The following is a 21,669-nucleotide window of genomic DNA, read 5'->3' on the forward strand; positions in this document are numbered from 1 at the left end:
GATATTGTCATCATAAGGCGCATCGTAGCCGACTTTCCGGAAGCTTACTCAGTAGCTGAAAGAATTCTCAAGTCCAAATCAAGCCTCTTGAAAACTCCAAAAGTGTGCTGGAATGATCAACGAAGTGGCCATCGGGAGTCAACGCCTCAAGGATTCGCTTGGCATCGGGAATCTGCAGCCTTTTCCTAATGTTCCACTACACGTCCCCCATGACAAAGTCATGCTTGCCAGGTTTTCCGGGTGCCAAAATCTGCTAGGATCTTGCTCGAGCTTGTGTCTGGGCTACAATTGTGTTGAGATCAACGCGTGCGGGGTCGTAGTCTGGATGTGCCTTATCTGACTGGACTCTGGATTCGAGAGCAGCCGCGCCTACGGCACAGACTGTGGCAGACCTCGATTCCAGTGCGGATGCTGACGGGCACTGCTTCTTTCGATTGGGCCTTCAGCAGTGGCGGTGGGCGCATGACCTTGATTGTGACGAGCGTTTCCTGTAGCGTAGGGCATGACCGGTGAGTTTCCACTCGCCTCTTCTGCCGAGACTCATCGCCTTGAGGGTGGTTGTTCAGCTGCCAGGTTCGCAATCCGGTGAAAGATTTGTGCACCATCCTGCAGGTCGCAGAAACACCTGCCTCGATCAGCAGTCTGCTGGCGCTACCAAGGGGAAGCACATCCGTTGCTTCCATTAGCGGCTTTAACCAAACTCACCAATAGAACCGTACGGAATAAAGAGACATGAAGTAAAGAAGGCAAACCATGCATGGGGAGGTCCTCTACCCGCCTTAGCACCGTCAGCCCAATCCTGCAAGCGCCTACTTAATTCCCGTACGCCCCTCGGTCTTGCAAACTAGAAGCAGGTTCAGTTCGTATCAAAAAGACCAAATCAAAAAGAACTTACAGGAAACGCGTCGCATTACCGCCAGGTATACGGAAACAATCAGACACGAGTGCCGCTCGATACAATAAGCGCCCGCATGAATGTTGGCTAGTAGTGCCTCTACGCCGGCATATAACCCCTCATCACACGCAGAGCCGCATCCCTCATTCGCTCCTTGTCACGCTCAAGCACGTGCATATCTCGATCGCGATAATCGTGCGACCGTATGAAGGGGGTAGGCACAGTCAATTGGTTTACTGCCAATCTCCTATTATACATGGAACGAATCAAAATATTGTGGTTAGACGTTCGCTGTTTCCTCGGAGTGCGTTAGTCAGGTGGGAAATACAACCTACGGGACCAGTCCACTTCCTTGCGTGTTTCTTCTCGGGACCGGATCATCCTTCGCATCCCGGGCGATATAGCAAATGTCCCGATTTCGAGCATCTTTCTAGCTGAATTGTCAACGGACCAGTTCTCTCCGGTATCTCACGCCAACTGCCGTGCTGGACAGCAAACCTGCATCATTTTGCATGGATGGATCCACCTTTCGGCTCACTTGGGCACGCGCTGTGGCTTTCGAGCCGCTGGTTAGCCGGCGGCCACAGTCGGATGTTGCTCATGCACGCTATGAGACTTGATTGAACGCGGTGCCCAGCCGGCTAGCTGACACCAGTGCTTTTTGCTAACTTGCAGCTGACAGGCTGTACAGCTACGAGAACCCGATTACCACGAAAACGCTACCAAGCCCACATCCGCGTCTTGTATACTCTTACAATCCCACTCATATCGAAGATGGCTTCTCAAGCACTATTGGCACAGTATTCGCTGGCGTACTAGTCTCCCCGCGAAATGAAACAACTATATGACAACTTGCTACAGCCGCCCGTGGTAATGATGGCAAACAGCGGGGTAGGAGAAATACAGCTGGCTTCCTATCGCATGCAGCCGATGTATGATCCTGCGCCATGCATATTTGGCAACACTTCTAGCTTATCAGAGGCTTCGTACAGATTTCCATCCCGCGTCATCGTCATGTAGGAGCTTGTCGTCTGACCCTTTGACTGGGATGGCTTTTCTCAAAAGCCGAAAGATCGCAGAGCCGCAATCGCGGAGATGAATGATAAAGCGGTCTGCTGATGAAGGGGACTCATAGTACAGAGCAGGGCAAGCGCACTTACAGCACAGCCACACACACACCTTATTGTGGGTCTCGAGCATATCCAAGCCCGCGGGTCTACACATATCCATCATGGTCAGCCACTCACATTCCGTTAGTCCTTTAGGTTTGGCACTCACGAGATCAAAGCCAAGATACTTGTTCAGGGTCGACGAGATACGCAAAACCCCAAACGCTCCACAGACGTACGACAGCAGTGGGCATCATGGGATACCCGCCTTTGAAGCAGGAGCCGTCAAGAGAGTGATGGAAGGCGTGACCGGCATGTGGTGGTACTGTGATGGAACTCAAATTCGTGAAATTGGACAGCTTCCACAAGACGCTCAGCTATACATCACATACTCAGTCTTCTATATTGGGGGTTTTGGGTTTTGGGTTCTCAAAGGTGACGCAACCATCTCAGACACCTACAGACACTCCAACACCTGGCAGCCTCTATACTTTCGGCACTTTTCTCAATACTCGTATCTTTGTAATGCTGGACAACACCGTACAGTCGCCAGTCGAAGAAGCAATCAGAATTGGCTGAGGCTGCTACCTGATATATATTATGAGAGTGCACCGGTGTCAAATAGCCCAGGTTACGGAGGTCTCGCAGGAGAGCTGGGTATATTTCTTGCTCTCATCGCGTTTACTATACGCCCACAGGATTTGCGGACCGGACTGCCTCAAATGTTTAGGGACGGGAACTGGGAAGCACCCGGCGCATTCAGTCATGGGAGTGAGTCAAGCCAGATTTTTGGTCTCGCACAGGGTTTGGCTAACCTTTTTGCCGATAGGACAATCAGAAAGGGGTGTGGTCGTGCATGTGTTGACCTGTCAGTCAACCACGGCCGAGGAACTTCATGCTTATGAGCAGGGACACTCGGCCAGGTATTATTACTAGTTGTCAATTTCCGATCGCCCCAAACACTCTCCAAGTCTAGGTCTGGCTTCGAAGCGAGTGTCGTACCAGTTTCTTGACTTTTCTTCCGTTGCTTTCCAATCTCGTTATACAAGGTGTCTCTTTTCGCATATTTTATTGACTTTTCTTTCACCTCAGACTGCTCACTTTCTATACGTTTTCATAGCGGTTGTTCAGCAGGAGACAGGATCTCAACAACTGTTGGCATTACGAAGTCACGAATTATGCGCCTAGTTTGCTTCAGTATTAGCAACTTTCTTTCTCATCTTTTCTTCCGTACGTCTCCTTGACCAGATTGCATCAGTATCATGTTGGATTTGGGATAAAGCATAGCTCATATACGTTTGATCTCCTTACAGAAGTATACAACTCTCTTGCTGCTTTCGACAAATATAAAAAGTGAACAAAGGCTCTCTCCACATGGTGTGTAACTGCTAGTAACACAATTTGCAATCACCATCGTTTCTCGTTAGTCAACGAATGCGCCCTTGACGATCTTCACCACGACCGACTAGCACGGCCACGTAACGACCCTACATCGCAGTCTAGAGACCGACACGTACATGGAAGCTAGTAACTATGCATACGGGTGAGACCGTCTAAACAAGGGTATCGCGAAAATCCTAACAGTGCATGTACAATACATGCAACTCCTAACTTGGCATACCCCATACAATGACATTGCCGTCGCCACCCCCGCTACACCATTCAGGTCTTGTTTGGCAAAACGCCACAGCAGACACTAGATCCTTTTTGCCTTTTGCCAGCGAAGTCGGCGGTGATCCTCTGATCTCTGTCATATCGGAGTGTTTGAACTTGTGCAGACAAGTTCCATGCAGCATATCCCATGCAAACACAAAGCCATTATCACTACCGCTCACAACAACGCTATCGTTCAAGCCAAGTGTACTTCTGACTCTCAACTCCGTATTCACAAAAGCGTCGTGCTTGTACGTTTTCAGGAGTCCACCATTAATCCGATCCATGAGTCTGATCGAGGAATCAAGCGAGCTGACAAGGACTTCGGTACCCTTCTTACTCACAGTCAAGCTCGTACAAGAAGGTCCTATAACATCAACTTGGCACATGCCAGTTCTCAAGTCATAGCTTCTGATTCGTCCGTCTACACTTGCCGCCACAATCTCCGCATCGTGAATGGCGACGTCGGAAACGCTGTCCTTGGCGTCGGATAGCATCATAATGGGCTTGTAGGCATTGGATCGCACATCCCAGATGCGGACTGTGCCGTCGAAACTCGCACTGACAACAACGCTATCGCCCTCGCCGCCAAAGACGCCGCGGTTTACGCGTCCGGAGTGTCCTGTCCAGCGTCGCACCGTCTGTGCGGTTTGCACATCCCAGAGGAACACGGTCTTGTCGCCTCCTGTGCTGACGAACTTGTCGTTGGCGTGGTTCACGTCGAGGGAAAGTATTTCGTAGCCGTGCGCTGTGTATTTGTTTACGAGACCTGGGGGGCGCTGTGCAGATTGGGTGGGCGCGACAGAGGTGGGCGGTGCGTGCTTGGGGTTGTAGAGGCGGATGGTGCGGTCAGAGGAGCCGGTTAGGATGTAGGATTGGGATCCGGAGGAGTAGGCGACGGCGTGGACGATGCCGTTGTGGCCGGTTAGTTTGGCGGTAGGGCTTGTGGGGAAGGCCATGGTGTAGTGGTGGTTGTGAAGGTGGGAGATATGTTGCGAGGTGTTGGGACGGCTGCGATTAGATGGCACCGCTCATCGAGGTACGTGCTCAAGGCATTGTGGGATGGAGAGGTATCCGAGTGAAAAGGGAGATTATCGAATTTATGGGGATGTGTTTCTAGATGTGTTTCTATTATGCGACAAAGTTGCGCATCTTGCGACGCGTAGGAGGAGCTGAGTCGGAGGAAAGGACGGAAATGCATTTGGTACCTGCCAAGGCTGAGGTGGGGCAATGACGCTCAGCTAGCTCCCGCGACTTTTTGGTCTCTCTGCGGGCAAACAGCTCATAAACACTTGATACACAGAGATCTTCTTTTCATATTTGGTTCTGGATACATAAACGAAACACAAACATCATAATATCTCACAATGTCACTCCAACATCTCGACAGCCCGCCCAAGGCCGACGACTTCACCCCGCTCTCAGAACACCAGCAGCAGACGCCAGCTTCTTTCTTCGGCGCAAAGCCCGTTCTTCATGCCCACTATGAAGCCATGACTCTATCTGTTGCTGCCGATCAACTCCAGCAAGACCCTGCATTCAGTAAATTCAGTTCAAGACGTGAGGGAGAAGAGGACTTGGTAGATGGGGTGGACGTTTGGGTCTCTTCAGAGTATGTCTCTTTCCTCGCTATAAACAACGCCTTATGCTAACCAACTTCGTAGAAATCTCATTCTGTTTCAGAATACCCTCTCTCCCATCGGCGTGTCCATTCCATACCCATCTCTCGCTCTGCACGCAACAATGAAGTACAAGTCGACCATCGAAGCCCTGTACATGAACATCTCACTCAATGACGCCGAAACGGTCAATGAAGACGACGATATTCGTATGCTGGAGATTACTGTTCTACCACCATCGTACGCGACGAAGCCTACTGACACATGCATCCCCGAGTTCTTCGCTGCGCTAAATACTTGTGCGGATCTTCATCCTGATCCAGACGCTAGTGACGATGAGGGCGATAATGTGCTGGATGACACAGCGCCTGGTGCATCAGGTTGGATTACAGCGGACAACATGGACGAGTATCTCGATGAAGATGGTAACTTCAAGGGCATGGTGATTGGGGAAGAGCTAGGTCCAGGTGCTGGCACAGTAAGGACAAGGGAAGAGGCAGACGATGGATCAAATGGTGTCAATGGAGCTGATGGGCACGAAGAAAAGTACCACCGTACTGGCTAGGTGCTGGGCAAAACAACAAACAATGTAATGAACATGATGAGTTGAATTTCTAAATGATACCCTATGGCGAGACACCATGTCTCGGGTCGTAAAGCATAGCTTTATGGACACTTGTACCAATGAAAGTTCATGGGTACTGACAGTCTCGAGAAGTGTCCTCCAATCTATCCAAAAAAGACACAGAATAAGAAATCTAAAACATTATACATCGTCTCCATCATCTCATCGCCACTCTCCACCTTGACGATACTCAGTTGAGATCTTCCTATGACCTCCTAGTCCATCTGTGTCATCTCATTCAATCATTCGAACCTCTTCTCCAATCCATCCTGGCCATGTGACCTTCGTCACACATGTGTCACAGCTGCTCTCAGTAGAGCACGCGGACGAACACACCTATAACAGTGCTAATAAATATAGCAGTGTAAGTCCAATCTCCTCTTCCTTCCAGTTAGGACAAGGGTGCGCGGCATGCAATCTGCATATCGCAGCTTTCAAGCCGTTTCGATCAAAACACCGTATCTCTGACCTCAGCTACCGCGTCGGCGACGAAGGCAGTGCCGGATAAGGCGCCCGGCTCGTTCCAGGCACACTTGCAACAGGGTCAGGCGGTGATACAACGGTCGACTCCGCATGCTGTGTATCCGTGTACGTTGGCGGCCACCCAGCAGGCGTTGTTCCTTCCGCATGCATCCTGCGCTCAATATCCATCCTTTCTACATTCGAAATGACCTTGTGGTAGGCAGGTGGCGGCATATCATCTCCATCCCCCTGTACCGTCGCTGTCGCTGGCGCAGCAAAAGCAGCTTGGCGATGGGCATCGGCGGTGGGATTCATGTTCACAGGTGGTGCAGATGCTGCTGTTGTTTTTTGCTGCTTAGCGCGTGCTCGTTTGCCGAAACAAGCGATGATGCCTATGATGAGAGCGACGGGGACGAGGACGCCGATTATCAAGCCTGCGGAGGGAGCGTTGTCTTTGCTGTTGGATGTGAAGGCTGCGGGGTTGACGGAAGGGTTGCTGACGCTTGTGGGTGTGTAGCTGTCGTACCAGTCCCAGAAGTCGGTCGTTGATGTGGGTGTTGAGGTTGGGTAGGATGGATAAGATGATGGGGAGGGAGTTGCTTGAGCGTCATCGAGGACGCCCCAGGGGAAGGCTTCGTCGTAGCGGTATCGTGCTCCTGAATCGGAATCTCTGAGGCTACGGGATACAATGAAGGGCTTGGTTATGATGGGGCCTAATTGCGGTGCAGTTGAACTGACCCTGAACCATTCTGGGTTTACCTGCTGTTCAATTACACACGCCATGACACTGTCGGCACCTGGGACGGTTGATACGGGGACTTCCAATTCTGGCTCCTTTTTCATAGTAGAGAAAAACCTCAAGGGTTCCATACTGAGGATGCTTTCGCCACAAAAGGGGTATCCAGTTATTGGGTCTCTCTCTGGTTCCTCCGGGGCAACGGTTGAGGGACATCTGAAGCACCACATCTCCCACCCCCTTACCCAGTCGTATTCTGTGCCATATATATTCCTTTCCGGGGCTTTGGACACAGGTACTATGACGTCGCCCATGTGGATATTACTTTCATTCCAGCTAAAATTTCCGTTCAGGTAGTTTTCCTCATTCTGAAGTATGTTGTACATGTACCAATGTAAGTATTCTACATATTCGATGGTACCGTTCAAGCGTGGGTCATCTTCAGGCGGTTTGAGCTCCAGGGTAGACTCCGGCAATGGGGGCAGAGCCGGTCCAGGTGGTGGAAACCAAAACGAGGGCAAGTCGGCAGACATGGCGAATACACGGGAGGCGGAAAATGTGCAAGTTTGTTGGGTCTCCACATAGTGATGAGTTGCAGGGATCGCGCTTCTTTTATGTTTCTAGGGGCCGAGTTGCGAAGTTCCCGAGGAGGCCTGTTTGGGATACCAAGACTGGTGTTGTTATTGCCTGAAGCGCCACAACGTAAGTAAAGCTTGGGCTGCATCCTTTCAGACCGTTAGACGAGCCGCTGCGATAACAAGATTGGTGGATCGCCATGCGGGTGGGCTCATTGTTTAGTCGCGTGATCTTTGGGCTCTCTTCACCAAGGCGTGTGGTGTGCCTGAACAGCCTCGTAAGGCTGCCCACGTGCCGTATAGCCGGAGAGTACTGTGGCTGGGCGGTGGCGACTTACACCAGAAGATATGACTGCGGTTTTGAATTGAATCTAGGCTCGGTATCCACATATTAAGCCATCGTTCATCCAGTGCCTATGTAGGCTGTGCCTATTCTGGGCGTACTGTAGAAATTCATTTCGGCGTCTGCTCGGAAAACTGTTGGGTAGTGAATTCACTCGTCCCTGGTATTTGGTGTCGTTGTAGTAGTCGGGCTGGATTTGTCGCGTACAGAATGGACGTTATTATTGCAGTGTCTGATGTCTTCAGAGACGATTGCGATTCTGAAAGTACTGGTCAATTTCGTTCTCACCTGCGAAGGGTGCGTTCCTCATCTATACCATAAACGGTTTAGCGCCTTTCCTCATACGTCACGGAGATGGTTGCTACATTCCCAAATGGAGTCGTGATAGTTTTCGTGTTTTCTGAAGTCAGTACATGTACGGACCGATGCTCTGGAGCCGTTTTATTGATACCAAGCATCTCTGTACCAGGACCTAGGCATGCTTGTTCCCTACTACCGACCACGGAATGTAACTTGGCGACGTCATACTTCGGGCTAATGTACGGTTTTCTGCTCCACATCAGGTCCGTCCCCATCATCTCGCAAAAAAGAACTCCGCATGCAACCTATGATACCAATCGGACCTCACGGCTGCTAGTCAGCACATCATGGATCAAGGATAGTCATGCCTACCCCGCGGTCCCCCGCGCTCGGCAGTACTCCAACGTGGTATCCTACTGCAATACCAACCACGAAGAGTCAGGTGGTTGCCATTTTCGGAAATGACATACAGGCTGCATGCAGGGAAAAATTGAGGTACTCCGTTGGGGTAGGTAGTATGACTATGGAGTATCGTGAAAATGCCAAGTCATGTGTAACGAAGGGAAGCTATAAAGTATGTGAGGAAGTACGGGCGGTACTTGTACACTTGCGAAGCCAGTCTAGTGAGCGCCTCACTCCTGGTTTCTTGAAATTTCTGTTGTTTGGCCAAAATGATTGATCGCTTTGTTCCCAAACATGCCTCAGCAGCACTGCTATGCCTTCTCGCAACGTCCACTAAAGCGCAGCAAAGCTCACCACCACAAGTGAGCTCGGGAGTCCAATACGTTAATCCGCTAATTGGAACAATCAATGGAGGTTAGTAGGTTGCAAGTCCCTGAGGTGGTGAAACTAACCATAATTAGGCCATGTTTTTCCTGGTGCAACGCTGCCGTTCGGTATGTATCTCACTAATAAGAAATATAAATGGCAGTGTGCTGAATATATTAGGAATGGCAAAAGCTGGACCTGATGTGATAGGAGAGAACCAAGGAGGATTCTCTTCGGAAGAATCTGACCCCATTTATGGATTTTCCCACATGCACGACTCCGGTACCGGTGGATCGCCATCGCTCGGGAACTTTCCAATATTTGCACAAGCTGGGTGCCCAAACGATGACCTCAATGAATGTAAATACCCAAAATATCAGCGAGCCACCAACCGTACAGCGGGCAGTGTACATGCTAAACCTGGATACTTTGACATTACTTTGAACAATAATATCAGGACTGAGACTACGGTAACGAACCGCACGGCTTTGTATCGCATAACGTTCCCGGAAACACCCACGACGCCAAACACGACACTAAGCCCGCATATTCTGGTCGAGCTTACGGATCTACCAAATACGCGGAGCGAAGCCAACATGACGGTAGATGCAAAGACTGGACGCATGACTGGACGCGGACGCTTTGAGCCCTCTTTCGGCGTTACCACGTATCAGTCATTTTTCTGTATCGATTTCGATGGCGCCGCAGTCAGACGCGCGGGTATTTGGTCCAATACCCGAGCAACTACGAGAAAACTGGATCTATATGTCAAACCATACGACAGCCTTCAAACAACGAGCCAGAAGCCATCAGGTGGCTGGGTACAATTCGAGAAGCCCGCCCAGAACAACCAAATGTTGGTTAGGGTGGGCGTGAGCCTGGTCAGTGAAGATCAGGCTTGTGCGAATGCAGAACGCGAGATACCTTCATTCGACTTTGATGGGGTAGTCGAGGCTGCTGACACCGCCTGGCGCTCTAAACTCGATGTCATCACGATTGAGAGTGGGGGTGTGGATGAAAGCTTCCTTACGTCGTTTTGGAGCGGTGCATACCGAACAATGATCAGCCCGCAAGACTACACTGGCGAGAACCCCTTCTGGAAATCTGATGAGCCGTATTACGACTCCTACTACTGTATCTGGGATAGTTTTAGGTCCATTCATCCTTTGCTTACAATACTAGATCCGCATAGTCAGACATTGATGATCAGAAGCTTGCTGGATATCTATCGTAATGAAGGATGGCTACCAGATTGTCGAATGAGCTTGTGTAAGGGGTTCACCCAAGGAGGCTCGAATGCAGATGTTGTGATCACAGATGCTTATCTCAAGAACATCTCTGCTGGTGTTGACTGGAATTTAGCGTACGAGGCCGTTGTCAAGGACGCAGAAGTTGAGCCCCTCAACTGGGATGTCGAAGGTACATTTTCCACTTGTTATTCTTACTCAAAATCATTGCTAACATGATATTTTCAGGCAGAGGCGGTCTTGTATCCTGGAAGAAACTCGGTTACATCCCCACCCAAAATACCGACGTCGAAGGCATAGGCACAGAAACTCGCTCCATCTCGCGCACAGTCGAATATGCCTACAACGATTTCACCATTGCCCTACTGGCCCGTGAACTTGGTCACACAGCAGACTACCAAAAGTATCTGTCGCGCTCTGCCAACTGGAAGAACATGTTCAAGGCCGATCAACCCAGCATCATCAACGGTACTGACACCGGCTTCGTAGGCTTCTTGCAGCCGCGCTACGAAAACGGCACTTGGGGACTCCAAGACCCCATTTTCTGCTCCCCACTGTTCAACTTCACGTCCTGCTATCTCAATCCCCAAGGTGGCGAAACCTACGAGGGCCCAGTCTGGCTATACACGTTCTTCGCACCCGGCGACATGGCCACACTGATCACGACCCTAGGCGGTGTCGACCTCTTTACCGCACGTCTAGACTGGCTCCACGAATCCGGTATTCTGTACGTAGGCGACGAACAGGCGTTCCTTACCATCTTCCTATACCACTACGCGGGTCGCCCGGCACTCTCGGCCGAGCGTGCACACCAGTACATCCCCTCGCTCTTCAACGATACCGTCGGCGGCATACCCGGTAACGACGACAGCGGCGCAATGGGCTCCTTCCAAGCCCTCGTCATGATGGGATTTTTCCCCAACGCCGGCCAAGACGTATACTTCATCATCCCTCCCTTCTTCGAATCCGTCTCGATTAAGAATGGCCAGACGGGCAAGACGGCGACAATCCGCAATATCAATTTCGATAAGGAGTATAAGAATATTTATATTCAGTCTGCGACGTTGAATGGGGAGCCGTACACGCGGAATTGGATTCAGCATAGCTTTTTTCTGGAAGGAGGGGTTTTGGAGCTTACGCTTGGCCCGAAGGAGAGTGCGTGGGGGACGGGTGTGGAGGATGTGCCGCCGAGTTTGGGGCCGGCTGGGAATGTGACGGGGGCAGGGGTGGGAGAGCAGAAGCGATGGGAGATGCAGGATGTGTGGGGTTGAGTGGGGAGGATGTAGCATACCTTCTGTAGCGCGCTGGAGTGAAACAAATGCTACAAGTACGTACGGTCGGTACAAGACACCTTGTTTGTGAGGTTCCTGAGAATACACTGTACTTGTCTTGAATCCTTTGTCTTTCTCTACGTCTCATCGTACAGAGATGTCTAGGTCTTTCATCATGTTTGTACCACAGCATGCTTCGCACACAATGAATCGCGTGCACAGAGTGAATCATACACAGCAAACCTCTCAGCAACATAAGTTGTACAAAGACAACGTCCAGCCCTAACCTTCTCCCTACACTGTTCAATAACTACAACTCTCTAAATTCCTAGTATATATTCCATATGATAAACTTCCTCAAAATGATTTTATACTTGCATACCAAAGCACATCAAACACATCCAACAACGCATACACACACACTCAGCAACTCAGAACCGCGAAAAGAAAAAAACCAAACAAGACAAGACGAATACAAACCAAACCTATACTCTAAGCAAGTATGCCTCCATCTAACCCTCCCCGCGCAGACACCAACTCAGACTCAGGCGCAGAAACAACCTCAAGCTCCGACTACGACTACGCCGCCCCCAGCACCGGCTACGGCTTCGCCTACGACTCGGAGATCGAAGCGCGGCACGCGGCCCGGCGTGCAGAACGCGAGAATACCGTCGGTAGCACTGTGTATCTGAGCGAGCGGGAAGGCGAGGCATCGGGGGATACTTGTAGTGGGTTTTCGTCGTCGAATAGTGGAGAAGACGATTCTAACGATGCTGACGGGGGTAGTAACGCTGGAGATGAAGTACAGGAGCAGCAGGTAGGTGAGCAGTGGGATGAGCAATACGATCCAGATCTAGAAGAAGGAGCGATCTTGAGTCCTCCGCCGGCGGATCGGAGTAGGAATCGGGATGGGGCGTTTGAGGGGAGGGGGTATGCTGGGGAGAGGAGTGAGGGCGAGGATGTGTCTGCTGATGCTAGTGCTCAGGAAGATGGGGTTGGAGAGCAAGCGCCGCAGATGCGACGTAGATTCTATGGGCGCCAGCGCGCTGGGATTGCGTATCGGGGGGGTTCTGGGGATGCGGATGCGGGGGCGGGTGCTCAGGAGGATACGGATGAGGATATGGAGGAGGGGGAAGATGCGATTGGGGGGCACCACCATCACGTGCCGCATATACACCGTAGAATCTACGGGCAGCCGCGCGGGGGGGATACATACGGTAGGGACTACTCGGACGACGATGCGAGTGCGGGGGCTGAGGATCATGCAGACGACGAGATGAGCCCGGAACCCGATGCTCGTCGTGATAACGCCCAGCGAATCATTCCTGAGGCGTTCCTGTATCGCGAACCAGTGGTTAGTATGATGGTTGCGAATCTCTTCATGCAGCAGTGTACGCAACCCTTGTCCGCAGTTGTTAGTGGTTCTGAGCCGCCGAACACAGAGTGTCCGATCTGTCTGGAGCCACCGTCAGAGACGCATGAGTGCGTTCAGATTCGGGGTGTACCGGGGTGCACACATCTTATTGGGCGGGTGTGCCTGAGGCAGTGGTTTGTCAATCGGCCAGATGGCGAAAAGAATTGTCCGCTCTGTCGTACGCAGTGGTTGTCGCAGCAGGGGATTTGGGAAATTGAAGACGAGCTGATCGCAGAGCTGGTGCCGGGGCCATGGCGGGAATAGGCCCAAGGGGGCATTGATGGATAGGTACTAGCTTCGTCGGCATCATGATGCTGAGCGGGGGTTCCGGTGATAGAGCTGGGGAAATCCCTCTTGCATCGGAGTTGATCATGCTCCGCTCGCAGATGTGTGACATCTCGTGAGAGCGGCATTTCTTCTAGTGGCCATTTGCCCGGCAGCTCTCATTGCAGCCATCAGCGCATAGAAGGATATCCACTTGCGTACTACAGGAAGGTGTACTAACACAGCTACAGACGTTTCAGTCACGGCAGATAATTAGATTGATTGCGAGAAATTTTCCTTTTTTTTTAAAATCGCTCAGGGCGTTTGATAGCATTATAGACAGAATGGAAATGGCGTGCGGGTTTTTTAGAATTGAGGGTGTGCTGCGTGATATATTTATTGTTTCATTGTTCTTGGTAGCTACTGTTGTGAGCGTAGATCGCAAGACTTAGTCGTCTGGTCGTTTGGTAAATGCCTCGCGCGATACTGGTTGGAGCGGTGCAGGGGGCAGACGAGGGGTGTCATAGTAAAGTGCTTGGTAGAGGAAAATCAGAAACAAGAATATCTTCTCGATCCTGTACTTTGTTGATGTGCACAAGACAAGACGTCAAGCTAGGGCGGGGCCATTGCAAAGCGCGGCAGATTAGCAGGAGGAGCCATACCTTGCTCGTTTTCAGGTACACTTGCATGTCCATGTAATTTCAACAATTCAAAAAAGACCAATGTGCGGGCCCAAGCTACTGCATGACCAAGAGATAAAGTTGCGATAAAGCGGTGAGGGATAAATGATATAGCAGTCCACATGTCGCGAACCACAAATGTCGCTTCCCATTGTGAAAAAAGAGTCAATAAGTGACGTTGCTTTAGAGTAGACTGGAATGGATCGACAGGCTCCACATGGCCTGGGTGGTGAATGTGGGCGGTGTTTGAGAAAGTCCCGCGATGCAACTACAACGAGCTCACCGGACACATTGGGTCGAATTCCGGTGCTGAGGATGATAGGTCGAGCTGCCCGTCAAGGATGCAGTCAAGGCTGGAGGGTGATTCCACGATGAATGGCCAGACTACTGATAACAAGATGCATGCGCGATGCATGCCAATGTTGGTGTCGACATGCTATGACGGGTTTCAGCCGAGCCATCCGATTTCACCAATCGGCCCCGCACTGTTTGGACTCGCTTAGCGTCCAGCCCCTCCATTCAGCCATCGATCGTCGCGGTCCTCATGACATGAGGCGTAATGCGCACGGAACGTGTTTGGAATTCGCTGGCAAACAGACGTCGTGACGTTTCTTTGCCGGGCTAGACTGGATTGTCGTACGTCAGACAGGGCTTCTGGACTGCCATAGTTTGCGGAAATGGCATCATAGCACGCGACAGCAAGGGGCTGGATCTTGCATGTTGCCCATGGTACACGGTCGAGTCGAGTAGAGTAAAAGTAACAAGATGCAAGCAGCATAAACAGCTTTGCGGCAAAAGTCATCTTGGCTGCGGCTTCCTGCGGTTCAGTCGACAAAACCGGACGTTCTAGTTGCAGATTATGGCAAGTCTAGAAAAGGTCTCCCCGTTCTTCTTGCATAAGGCCCCATAGTAGTACGCGCGAGTCGTTGACGCGCACCTAGACGCCTCAAAGGGCCTTTTCCAGCAACGTGGTTGTCGACAGAGAGTTATCTGGTGCCTGAGCTTCGCCAGCAAAGATTGCAGCTGTAGCATGAGCTGGCGAGGACAACCACTACGGTGCTCGAGGGCGGATGCGTGATCACAGAGGGCTCACTTGTGGCGTAGGTAACCCGTGTCTTACACGATGCACGGACGGTCCACTATAAACCAGGGTAGTTGGTCCATTGTTCATTTTGAGGCCGAATGGCGAATGACGAGTAGCGGGTATTGGCGTGTGTGTCATCTGGGAACTTTTCAACAGCCGTCTTGCCTGTCTTTGCGGAACGTGGCGAGTGCTCCGCAGCTGGCGTATGCAATACCACCGGCTTAGCTCGTCATGGGATGCCACTATGCGTGCCTGGATCAAACCATGTGTGTCACGAACTCCTCTTGTGCTCCTCGGCGCAGCGCACACAGCTTTCCAAAAGGCAAGGCTGGCGGGTGAGAGGTATCTGCTTCAAGCAAGGGGACATGTATGACACGGATGCATCCCGCTCGAAATAGCCTGGCGCTCATGCCCGACTACACCGCTCAAACGGGCAAGTAGAAAGTGTGAAGGAAAAAAAACCTGGGGAAGCGCTACGGCTATCCGATGGGCCAGGGGTAACATGGGAAAAAATGGCGCATGGCTGGCTGGCCTATCCGGCTTGTACCACGTTTCTGTACTAGGAAACAATCTGCTCCCCCTCGAGGGCATTGCATTGGCCCGGGGCTGGTGGTGCATGCATCGGTGCATCTCATGTGTGGAACTTGTCGTGACGGTGCCAGCTGTCTTGTTTCTGATTGTGCGGTGAGTGTGCCCGATCGTGATGGGCCCCCAAGGTCATTCGATCCCTCTCCCTCGGGCAAAGCTGACGTGCGCAGCGTATAAAGTCCCCATGTGCTGCCCTCGCTCTCTCAAAGCAGCAAAACATCAGCAAGCCTAGCACCAATCCAGAGTTTACTCTAAACTCGTTGCAAGACGGGATCGACGCCAGAGAACTATCCTCATACAAACCTCCAACTCGCCTCGACTATACTTCCCAAATCGGCCGCTGCATACCACAAGCACTTGGCACCCACCATCCACACAATCATCACCATCATCGTCTATCAAATTTAGCACCGCACATCATTATAATCATCATCATGCCTGCTCTTCCATTCAACTCGTCCGCTTCTTCATCTGCTTCATCATCACCTACCTTGTCACCTACCACGACGCCCTCAATAGTTCTCCATCCCGCATCGGGTATATTTGATCAATCGTACTAAAGCCTCAGTCTAATCTGTCCAGCAGGTATATCATTAGAGAAGAAGGAGCTGCACAAGCCCCGACAAGATCCGGCACAGGCGTACCGTATGCGGTATGCGCAGTACCTGGCCGCGACCTTTGGCTTCTCAATGCAGGCCGCGCTCGCCGAGGCCGACTGCCAGCTTGCGCCCAGGCGTTCGTCGAGTTCGAGCATGTCAGAGGCCGAGTCGTTACGAACGATTTGAGGGGGGCGCGAGGCTGAGCATCTTTTACAAAGGGCGTTATAAGTGACATTTAGCGTGACGCACACGGATGGGGTGCACATGATGGGCAGTATGTGGGTGGGCTTGTTTTGGCGTGCTCTCTGATACTTGTGCTGCAATTAAAAGCGATTGGTTTTTTTCCCTTTGCATTTACATGACTGTGGTGTCGATGGTGTCCGAAGGAATGCGATGGATGACAGTGGACGTTGGGAGCCCACAAGTGTGTTTAAGAATGTGCGGGGAGATGGGAGCCAGAGCGACAACGGCGAACCCCCCACCCGCCAGCTGTTGGATCCGCACAGGGCCTCGAGCGCCGCATCCCCACGCACGTGACCTTGGGGGCATGGTGTAGCTGGTGTAGCTGGTGTAGCTGGTGTAGCTGGTGTAGCTGGTGTAGCCCTATCCCTCAGCGGCTCCCAAGCTCGCAAGCTCCAAAGCTCCCAAGCCTTGCAACAACGCAAACGTTCCGACCTTCGCAGAGCCGCAAGACGTTTTCCGGTCGATCACAGCCTCTGGCGTCTTCACCTTCCTGTCTCGATGCTGCCAATGCTGCTTCTTGGCTCAACAGCTGAGCATGACACCACTCTCCCCGCATTCATCGGACATTTCTCCGCGACAGCCCTCTCCACGTATCCGGCCGCGCCATGAGCTCCCCAGCGGTTGCAGTTGCAGTTGCATTCCCCGCAGCTTGTGCACTATCACCATGGAAGAAAGAAGAATACGATGCGGGTCTATTTCTGGCTGCGACGGCTTGCCACAGGCTTGATTCGCCATTCCCCCGCCTTAGCCATCTGACAAGCCTGTTGGTGGTGTGTGGCGAGCGTGTGGCAGTCCAGTCAGCAACCAGCACTGTGTACCAGTCAGTACACAGGCTATAGATAAGTATGTTGCCTGCTTACCCTCGCATCGTGTAGGGCGTACAAGCTGCTCGCAGCGTCGACAGACGGACGGACAGATGGCCGACGTGCTTGTGCAACGTCATTGCAGCACTCAACCGGTTCGCATGCACATGTACTGTACTCTAGGGCTCAACAAGACTGGACGGGGGCGGTATCTTCGCGCGAAGAACAAGCAAGCTGGTTTGGTGCACACGCATGTTTCGATGCCAACAGCCTAGAAGTCTGGGCATCGTGGCATCGCCGCTGCCAGCCACCCATGTGCCCAGTTGGGTCCGGCAATCGGCGACGGAATTTCTTGGACTCCGCTAGCCAAGCCTCTTATCGTTTGTCATCGAGCACACGGAGCAATCACGCCTGGTCCGCCTCGTTGCGAGATGCCACTTGCAACATGCACCGCCAAATCAGTGGCTTCGTGTGCCTTGCCGACGCATCACCTGACTGCTCCTCTCGCTGTAATCACCCCCGCTAACGCACCATCTGCTGGGGCGTATTCCCATGTATCGAATAATGAGGCGCCGTCCATGAGCTCGTCCAAGACATCCCCACGCTTGGAAAGGCCCACGCTGCCCGCCTAGCGTCGTCAACCCCGCCATCGCCTAGAGAGCAAGCGACGACGGCAAAGCCACCTATAACTGTGCCCCCGTCATGGCTCTCCCAACTCCCTCTCTACCACCAACACGCTACCAGTGTTACCAAATATACTTGAATGGGTGAAACTGTGCTGCCTAACGTCGAGGAGACTTCTCCCAACGTCGATGAACCCCCTATATGTGGTTTAAAGAAACCGCATGCTGCACCAACCCAAAGGCCTCACCAGCCACACCCTAGCGATGGCGACACTGCGCCCGCACTCCACGCTCCGCACACCCTCTCCTCCGAAGAGGTTGCAGAGCAACTGCGAGTGGACGTCCAGTAGGCCTCTCATGTTTGTCGCTTCTATCAAAGAGTGCTGCTAACCAACTACCCTAGCCATGGACTCTCTCATGTTGAAGCCGAATCTCGCCTCCAGCTCTATGGCCCTAACAAGGTTAAGGGAGCTGAAGGGCTTTCCATGTGGAAAATTCTGCTAAGGCAAATCTCAAACAGTCTTACCTTCGTCCTCATTATTGTCATGGCCATAAGCTTTGGCATTAGCGACTACATCGAAGGTGGCGTCATCTCTGCAGTCATCCTCCTCAACATTGTTGTCGGCTTCTGGCAGGACTACCGAGCTGAGAAGACCATCGAGTCCCTCAAGAAGCTCACTGCCCCAGAAGCCACCGTCACCCGCAACGGCACTGCCGACATCAAAGTCAAGGCAGTGGACCTTGTCCCCGGTGACATTGTGCAACTGTCCGTCGGTAGCATTGTCCCCGCCGATATCCGCCTCATCGACGGTGTCAACGCGTACACCAACGAAGCATTCCTCACTGGAGAATCCGCGCCCGTTGAAAAGACCCCACTCAAGGTCTTCGACGACAATGACCTCGCCACTGGTGACCGAACCAACCTCGCCTTCTCGGGCAGTGAGGTCACCTCTGGACGCTGTCACGGTATCGTCGTCGCTACCGGCATGGACACTGAGGTTGGAAAGATTGCCACCATGCTTCGCCAGAAGAAGGATGCCGCCCCTGAGTCTTCAAGCCTCATGGTCCGCATCCTCAGGCGATTCATCAACGGTGGCAAGACTATCCTCGGTCTTGTTGGAACCCCCCTCCAGATCACGCTGAGCAAGTTTGCTCTTCTACTATTCGGCCTCGCCATCCTTCTTGCCATCATTGTCTTCTCTGCAAGCAAGTGGGATGTTAACAGTGAGGTCCTCATCTATGGTATCTGTGTTGCCGTCGCCGTCATCCCAGAATCGCTCATTGCTGTCCTGACCATCACCATCGCTGTTGGTGGCAAGGCCATGGCAAAGGCCAATGTCATCACTCGAGTCCAGTCCGCCATTGAAGCTGTTGGAGGTGTAACCAACATTTGCTCCGACAAGACTGGTACTCTTACCCAAGGTCGCATGGTCGCCAAGACGGCTCTTGTCCGTGGTTCCGGAACATTCACTGTCGATGAAATCACTGATCCTCACAATCCTACTAGCGGTAACGTCGCTCTAAATAACCAGGCCATCAACATTGATGACTTCAGGCCAGACGCCCACCTCAACCGCTTCTTGCGCACCATCGCTCTATGCAACAACTCAAAGGTTATCCCACCGTCCGAGATACGCCTCGAGCCTTCAAGCGACAAGAAGGTAGCTGCTTTCGACCATGCCACGAGCGGAGACGAACGCGACACCGACGCATCTACCATTGATACCATCTCCCGTCCACCTACTGCCATCACGCAGGGTGTGTCAGAGGGAATCTGGGCAGCGCATGGTGAGCCCACTGAAGTGGCTCTCCACATTCTCGCTTCCCGCTTCAACATGGGAAAAGAACAAGCCCTCGCCACCTCCAACATCCATCTTGCTACCGAGTTCTCCTTTGACTCCAAGGTTAAGAAGATGAGTGTCATCTACAAGGACAACCACACTGGACACATGGATGTCTACACCAAGGGTGCAACTGAATTCATGATGCCGGCCCTTGATGTTACCGAGCAAGAAAAGGCCGACATCCTCGAAGCCGCTGAGAATATGGCTAACCAAGGTCTGCGTGTTCTCTGCATTGCCCACAAGCCTCTCCAGCCCAATGCCGACATCTCTGAACGTGACGTCATCGAATCAAAGCTCAACTACCTTGGTCTTGTCGCCATTTACGACCCGCCACGCCTTGAGACCAAGGGTGCTGTTCGCGAATGCAAGATTGCTGGTATCACTGTTCACATGCTTACTGGTGACCACCCCGGTACTGCCAAAGCCATTGCCAAGGATGTGGAAATCATCGACGAGTTTACACCTGACTCAGCCATCATGGTCGCCAAGGACTTTGATAGAATGACTGATGCAGAGGTCGATGCCATGGAGTCTCTTCCTCTTGTCATTGCCAGATGTAGCCCGACGACCAAGGTCAAGATGGTTCAGGCCCTTCACCGTAGGGGCCGCTTCTGTGTCATGACTGGTGATGGTGTCAACGATTCACCAGCCCTTAAGCAAGCCAACGTCGGCATGGCTATGGGTACTGGTTCCGACGTCGCCAAGGATGCTGCTGAGATGGTTCTCACTGACGATAACTTCGCTTCCATTGTCAAGGCTGTTGAAGAAGGTCGACGTCTGTTCGACAACATCCAGAAGTTCCTTATGCATCTTCTCATCTCGAACATTGCCCAGGTCATCCTTCTCCTGATCGGTCTTGCGTTCAAGGATCGAGAAAACAACTCCGTCTTCCCGCTGTCTCCCATTGAGATTCTTTGGGTCAACCTCATCACCTCGTCCTTCCTCGCCATTGGTCTTGGTCTTGAAGAGTCACAGGAAGACAGCATGTTCCGCCCACCCCATGATAACAAGAAGGGTGTCTTCTCCGCCGAGCTCATCACCGACAAGTTCATCTACGGTTTCTTCATGGGTGCCCTCTGTCTCTTCTCTTTCGCCATTGTTGCTTACGTCGGCCCCGGCGGTGGCGACCTCGGCCACGGTTGTAACGAAGGCTACAACGACACCTGCGACGTCGCATTCCGCGCGCGCGCAACCACTTACGCAACCATCACCTTACTTTTGCTTGTCACTGCATGGGAAGTCAAGCATTTCTCTCGCTCACTCTTCAACATGTACCCCAACTCCTCGCATGGTGCTCCAAAGGGTCTCTCTGTCTTCCCCACCCTCTGGCGTAACCGCTTCCTCTTCTTCGCCGTCATGGCTGGTCTTATCGTCGTCTTCCCTATTGTCTACCTCCCTGTCATTAACAAGAAGGTCTTCAAGCACGCCTCCATCACCTGGGAGTGGGGCGTGTCATTTGGCTGCGTCGTCATTTACGTCTCGGCGATTGAGTCCTGGAAGGCTATCAAGCGCAGCTTTGGTATCTGGTCTGGTGCTCACCGCGTCATTAGCCGTGAGGATGCCGAGGCCAGGGCTGGGCTTGGTGGTGCGGCTCCCGTTATGCGGGAGAAGTAAAGAGGCAAGAGTTGGCTATCTTTGGTACTAAATTGTTGTTTGTGTTGTTGTGCTTTATTGTTAGATCGACCTTGGTCTCTCATTCTCTCCCTCTCATAGTGCCCTAGGTACTATTGAATGAATTACGATATATGTGGCTGTGATGGGCCTTGTGCTCAGCCAAATCCAAATCAAATCCTGTTTGATGCCATTTTGAGTCCTATTGTTTCTGCCTGTGCGTATTTTGTCTTGTGAATTGAGCTTGTCCTGACCTCATATGGATGAGATGTACAACCCAGTAAGCTCCTCCACGTTCATCCACACTCGATAC

General features: G+C 52.1%; 11 protein-coding genes across 11 annotated transcripts; 8 read left to right on the forward strand and 3 right to left on the reverse strand.

The window, feature by feature from the left end:
• Positions 1–2,126: 2,126 nt before the first annotated feature.
• On the forward strand, positions 2,127–2,940 carry COCMIDRAFT_35636 (uncharacterized protein; the record flags this gene model as incomplete). The annotated part of the gene is made up of 2 exons (XM_007688519.1): positions 2,127–2,775; positions 2,834–2,940. The coding sequence occupies 2 exons, from the start codon at positions 2,127–2,129 to the stop codon at positions 2,938–2,940; spliced, it is 756 nt and encodes a 251-aa protein (XP_007686709.1).
• A 671-nt stretch (positions 2,941–3,611) lies between these two features.
• COCMIDRAFT_91864 (uncharacterized protein) lies at positions 3,612–4,616 on the reverse strand (the record flags this gene model as incomplete). The annotated part of the gene is made up of 1 exon (XM_007688539.1): positions 3,612–4,616. One exon carries the CDS (start codon positions 4,614–4,616, stop codon positions 3,612–3,614), a length of 1,005 nt encoding a protein of 334 aa, XP_007686729.1.
• Positions 4,617–5,024: 408 nt separating this feature from the next.
• COCMIDRAFT_4193 (uncharacterized protein) lies at positions 5,025–5,841 on the forward strand (the record flags this gene model as incomplete). Its single annotated transcript, XM_007688493.1, has 2 exons — positions 5,025–5,269; positions 5,322–5,841. The coding sequence occupies 2 exons, from the start codon at positions 5,025–5,027 to the stop codon at positions 5,839–5,841; spliced, it is 765 nt and encodes a 254-aa protein (XP_007686683.1).
• Positions 5,842–6,375: 534 nt separating this feature from the next.
• Positions 6,376–7,632, reverse strand: COCMIDRAFT_4194 (uncharacterized protein; the record flags this gene model as incomplete). Its single annotated transcript, XM_007688494.1, has 1 exon — positions 6,376–7,632. The coding sequence occupies one exon, from the start codon at positions 7,630–7,632 to the stop codon at positions 6,376–6,378; it is 1,257 nt and encodes a 418-aa protein (XP_007686684.1).
• Positions 7,633–8,343: 711 nt separating this feature from the next.
• COCMIDRAFT_92048 (uncharacterized protein) lies at positions 8,344–8,595 on the reverse strand (the record flags this gene model as incomplete). Its single annotated transcript, XM_007688540.1, has 1 exon — positions 8,344–8,595. One exon carries the CDS (start codon positions 8,593–8,595, stop codon positions 8,344–8,346), a length of 252 nt encoding a protein of 83 aa, XP_007686730.1.
• A 393-nt stretch (positions 8,596–8,988) lies between these two features.
• On the forward strand, positions 8,989–11,603 carry COCMIDRAFT_92038 (glycoside hydrolase family 92 protein; the record flags this gene model as incomplete). Its single annotated transcript, XM_007688541.1, has 4 exons — positions 8,989–9,133; positions 9,181–9,213; positions 9,266–10,504; positions 10,561–11,603. The coding sequence occupies 4 exons, from the start codon at positions 8,989–8,991 to the stop codon at positions 11,601–11,603; spliced, it is 2,460 nt and encodes an 819-aa protein (XP_007686731.1).
• Positions 11,604–12,105: 502 nt separating this feature from the next.
• On the forward strand, positions 12,106–13,281 carry COCMIDRAFT_35641 (uncharacterized protein; the record flags this gene model as incomplete). Its single annotated transcript, XM_007688520.1, has 1 exon — positions 12,106–13,281. The coding sequence occupies one exon, from the start codon at positions 12,106–12,108 to the stop codon at positions 13,279–13,281; it is 1,176 nt and encodes a 391-aa protein (XP_007686710.1).
• A 2,266-nt stretch (positions 13,282–15,547) lies between these two features.
• Positions 15,548–15,865, forward strand: COCMIDRAFT_35642 (uncharacterized protein; the record flags this gene model as incomplete). The annotated part of the gene is made up of 2 exons (XM_007688521.1): positions 15,548–15,680; positions 15,735–15,865. The coding sequence occupies 2 exons, from the start codon at positions 15,548–15,550 to the stop codon at positions 15,863–15,865; spliced, it is 264 nt and encodes an 87-aa protein (XP_007686711.1).
• Positions 15,866–16,067: 202 nt separating this feature from the next.
• Positions 16,068–16,418, forward strand: COCMIDRAFT_35643 (uncharacterized protein; the record flags this gene model as incomplete). Its single annotated transcript, XM_007688522.1, has 2 exons — positions 16,068–16,170; positions 16,219–16,418. The coding sequence occupies 2 exons, from the start codon at positions 16,068–16,070 to the stop codon at positions 16,416–16,418; spliced, it is 303 nt and encodes a 100-aa protein (XP_007686712.1).
• Positions 16,419–17,080: 662 nt separating this feature from the next.
• COCMIDRAFT_25252 (uncharacterized protein) lies at positions 17,081–17,804 on the forward strand (the record flags this gene model as incomplete). The annotated part of the gene is made up of 2 exons (XM_007688505.1): positions 17,081–17,295; positions 17,351–17,804. The coding sequence occupies 2 exons, from the start codon at positions 17,081–17,083 to the stop codon at positions 17,802–17,804; spliced, it is 669 nt and encodes a 222-aa protein (XP_007686695.1).
• Positions 17,805–18,041: 237 nt separating this feature from the next.
• On the forward strand, positions 18,042–21,359 carry COCMIDRAFT_4198 (uncharacterized protein; the record flags this gene model as incomplete). The annotated part of the gene is made up of 2 exons (XM_007688495.1): positions 18,042–18,247; positions 18,305–21,359. 2 exons carry the CDS (start codon positions 18,042–18,044, stop codon positions 21,357–21,359), a joined length of 3,261 nt encoding a protein of 1,086 aa, XP_007686685.1.
• Between the last annotated feature and the right edge of the window lie 310 nt (positions 21,360–21,669).

This window comes from Bipolaris oryzae, assembly GCF_000523455.1.
Source record: "Bipolaris oryzae ATCC 44560 unplaced genomic scaffold scaffold_43, whole genome shotgun sequence".
Taxonomy (NCBI): Eukaryota; Fungi; Ascomycota; class Dothideomycetes; order Pleosporales; family Pleosporaceae; genus Bipolaris; species Bipolaris oryzae.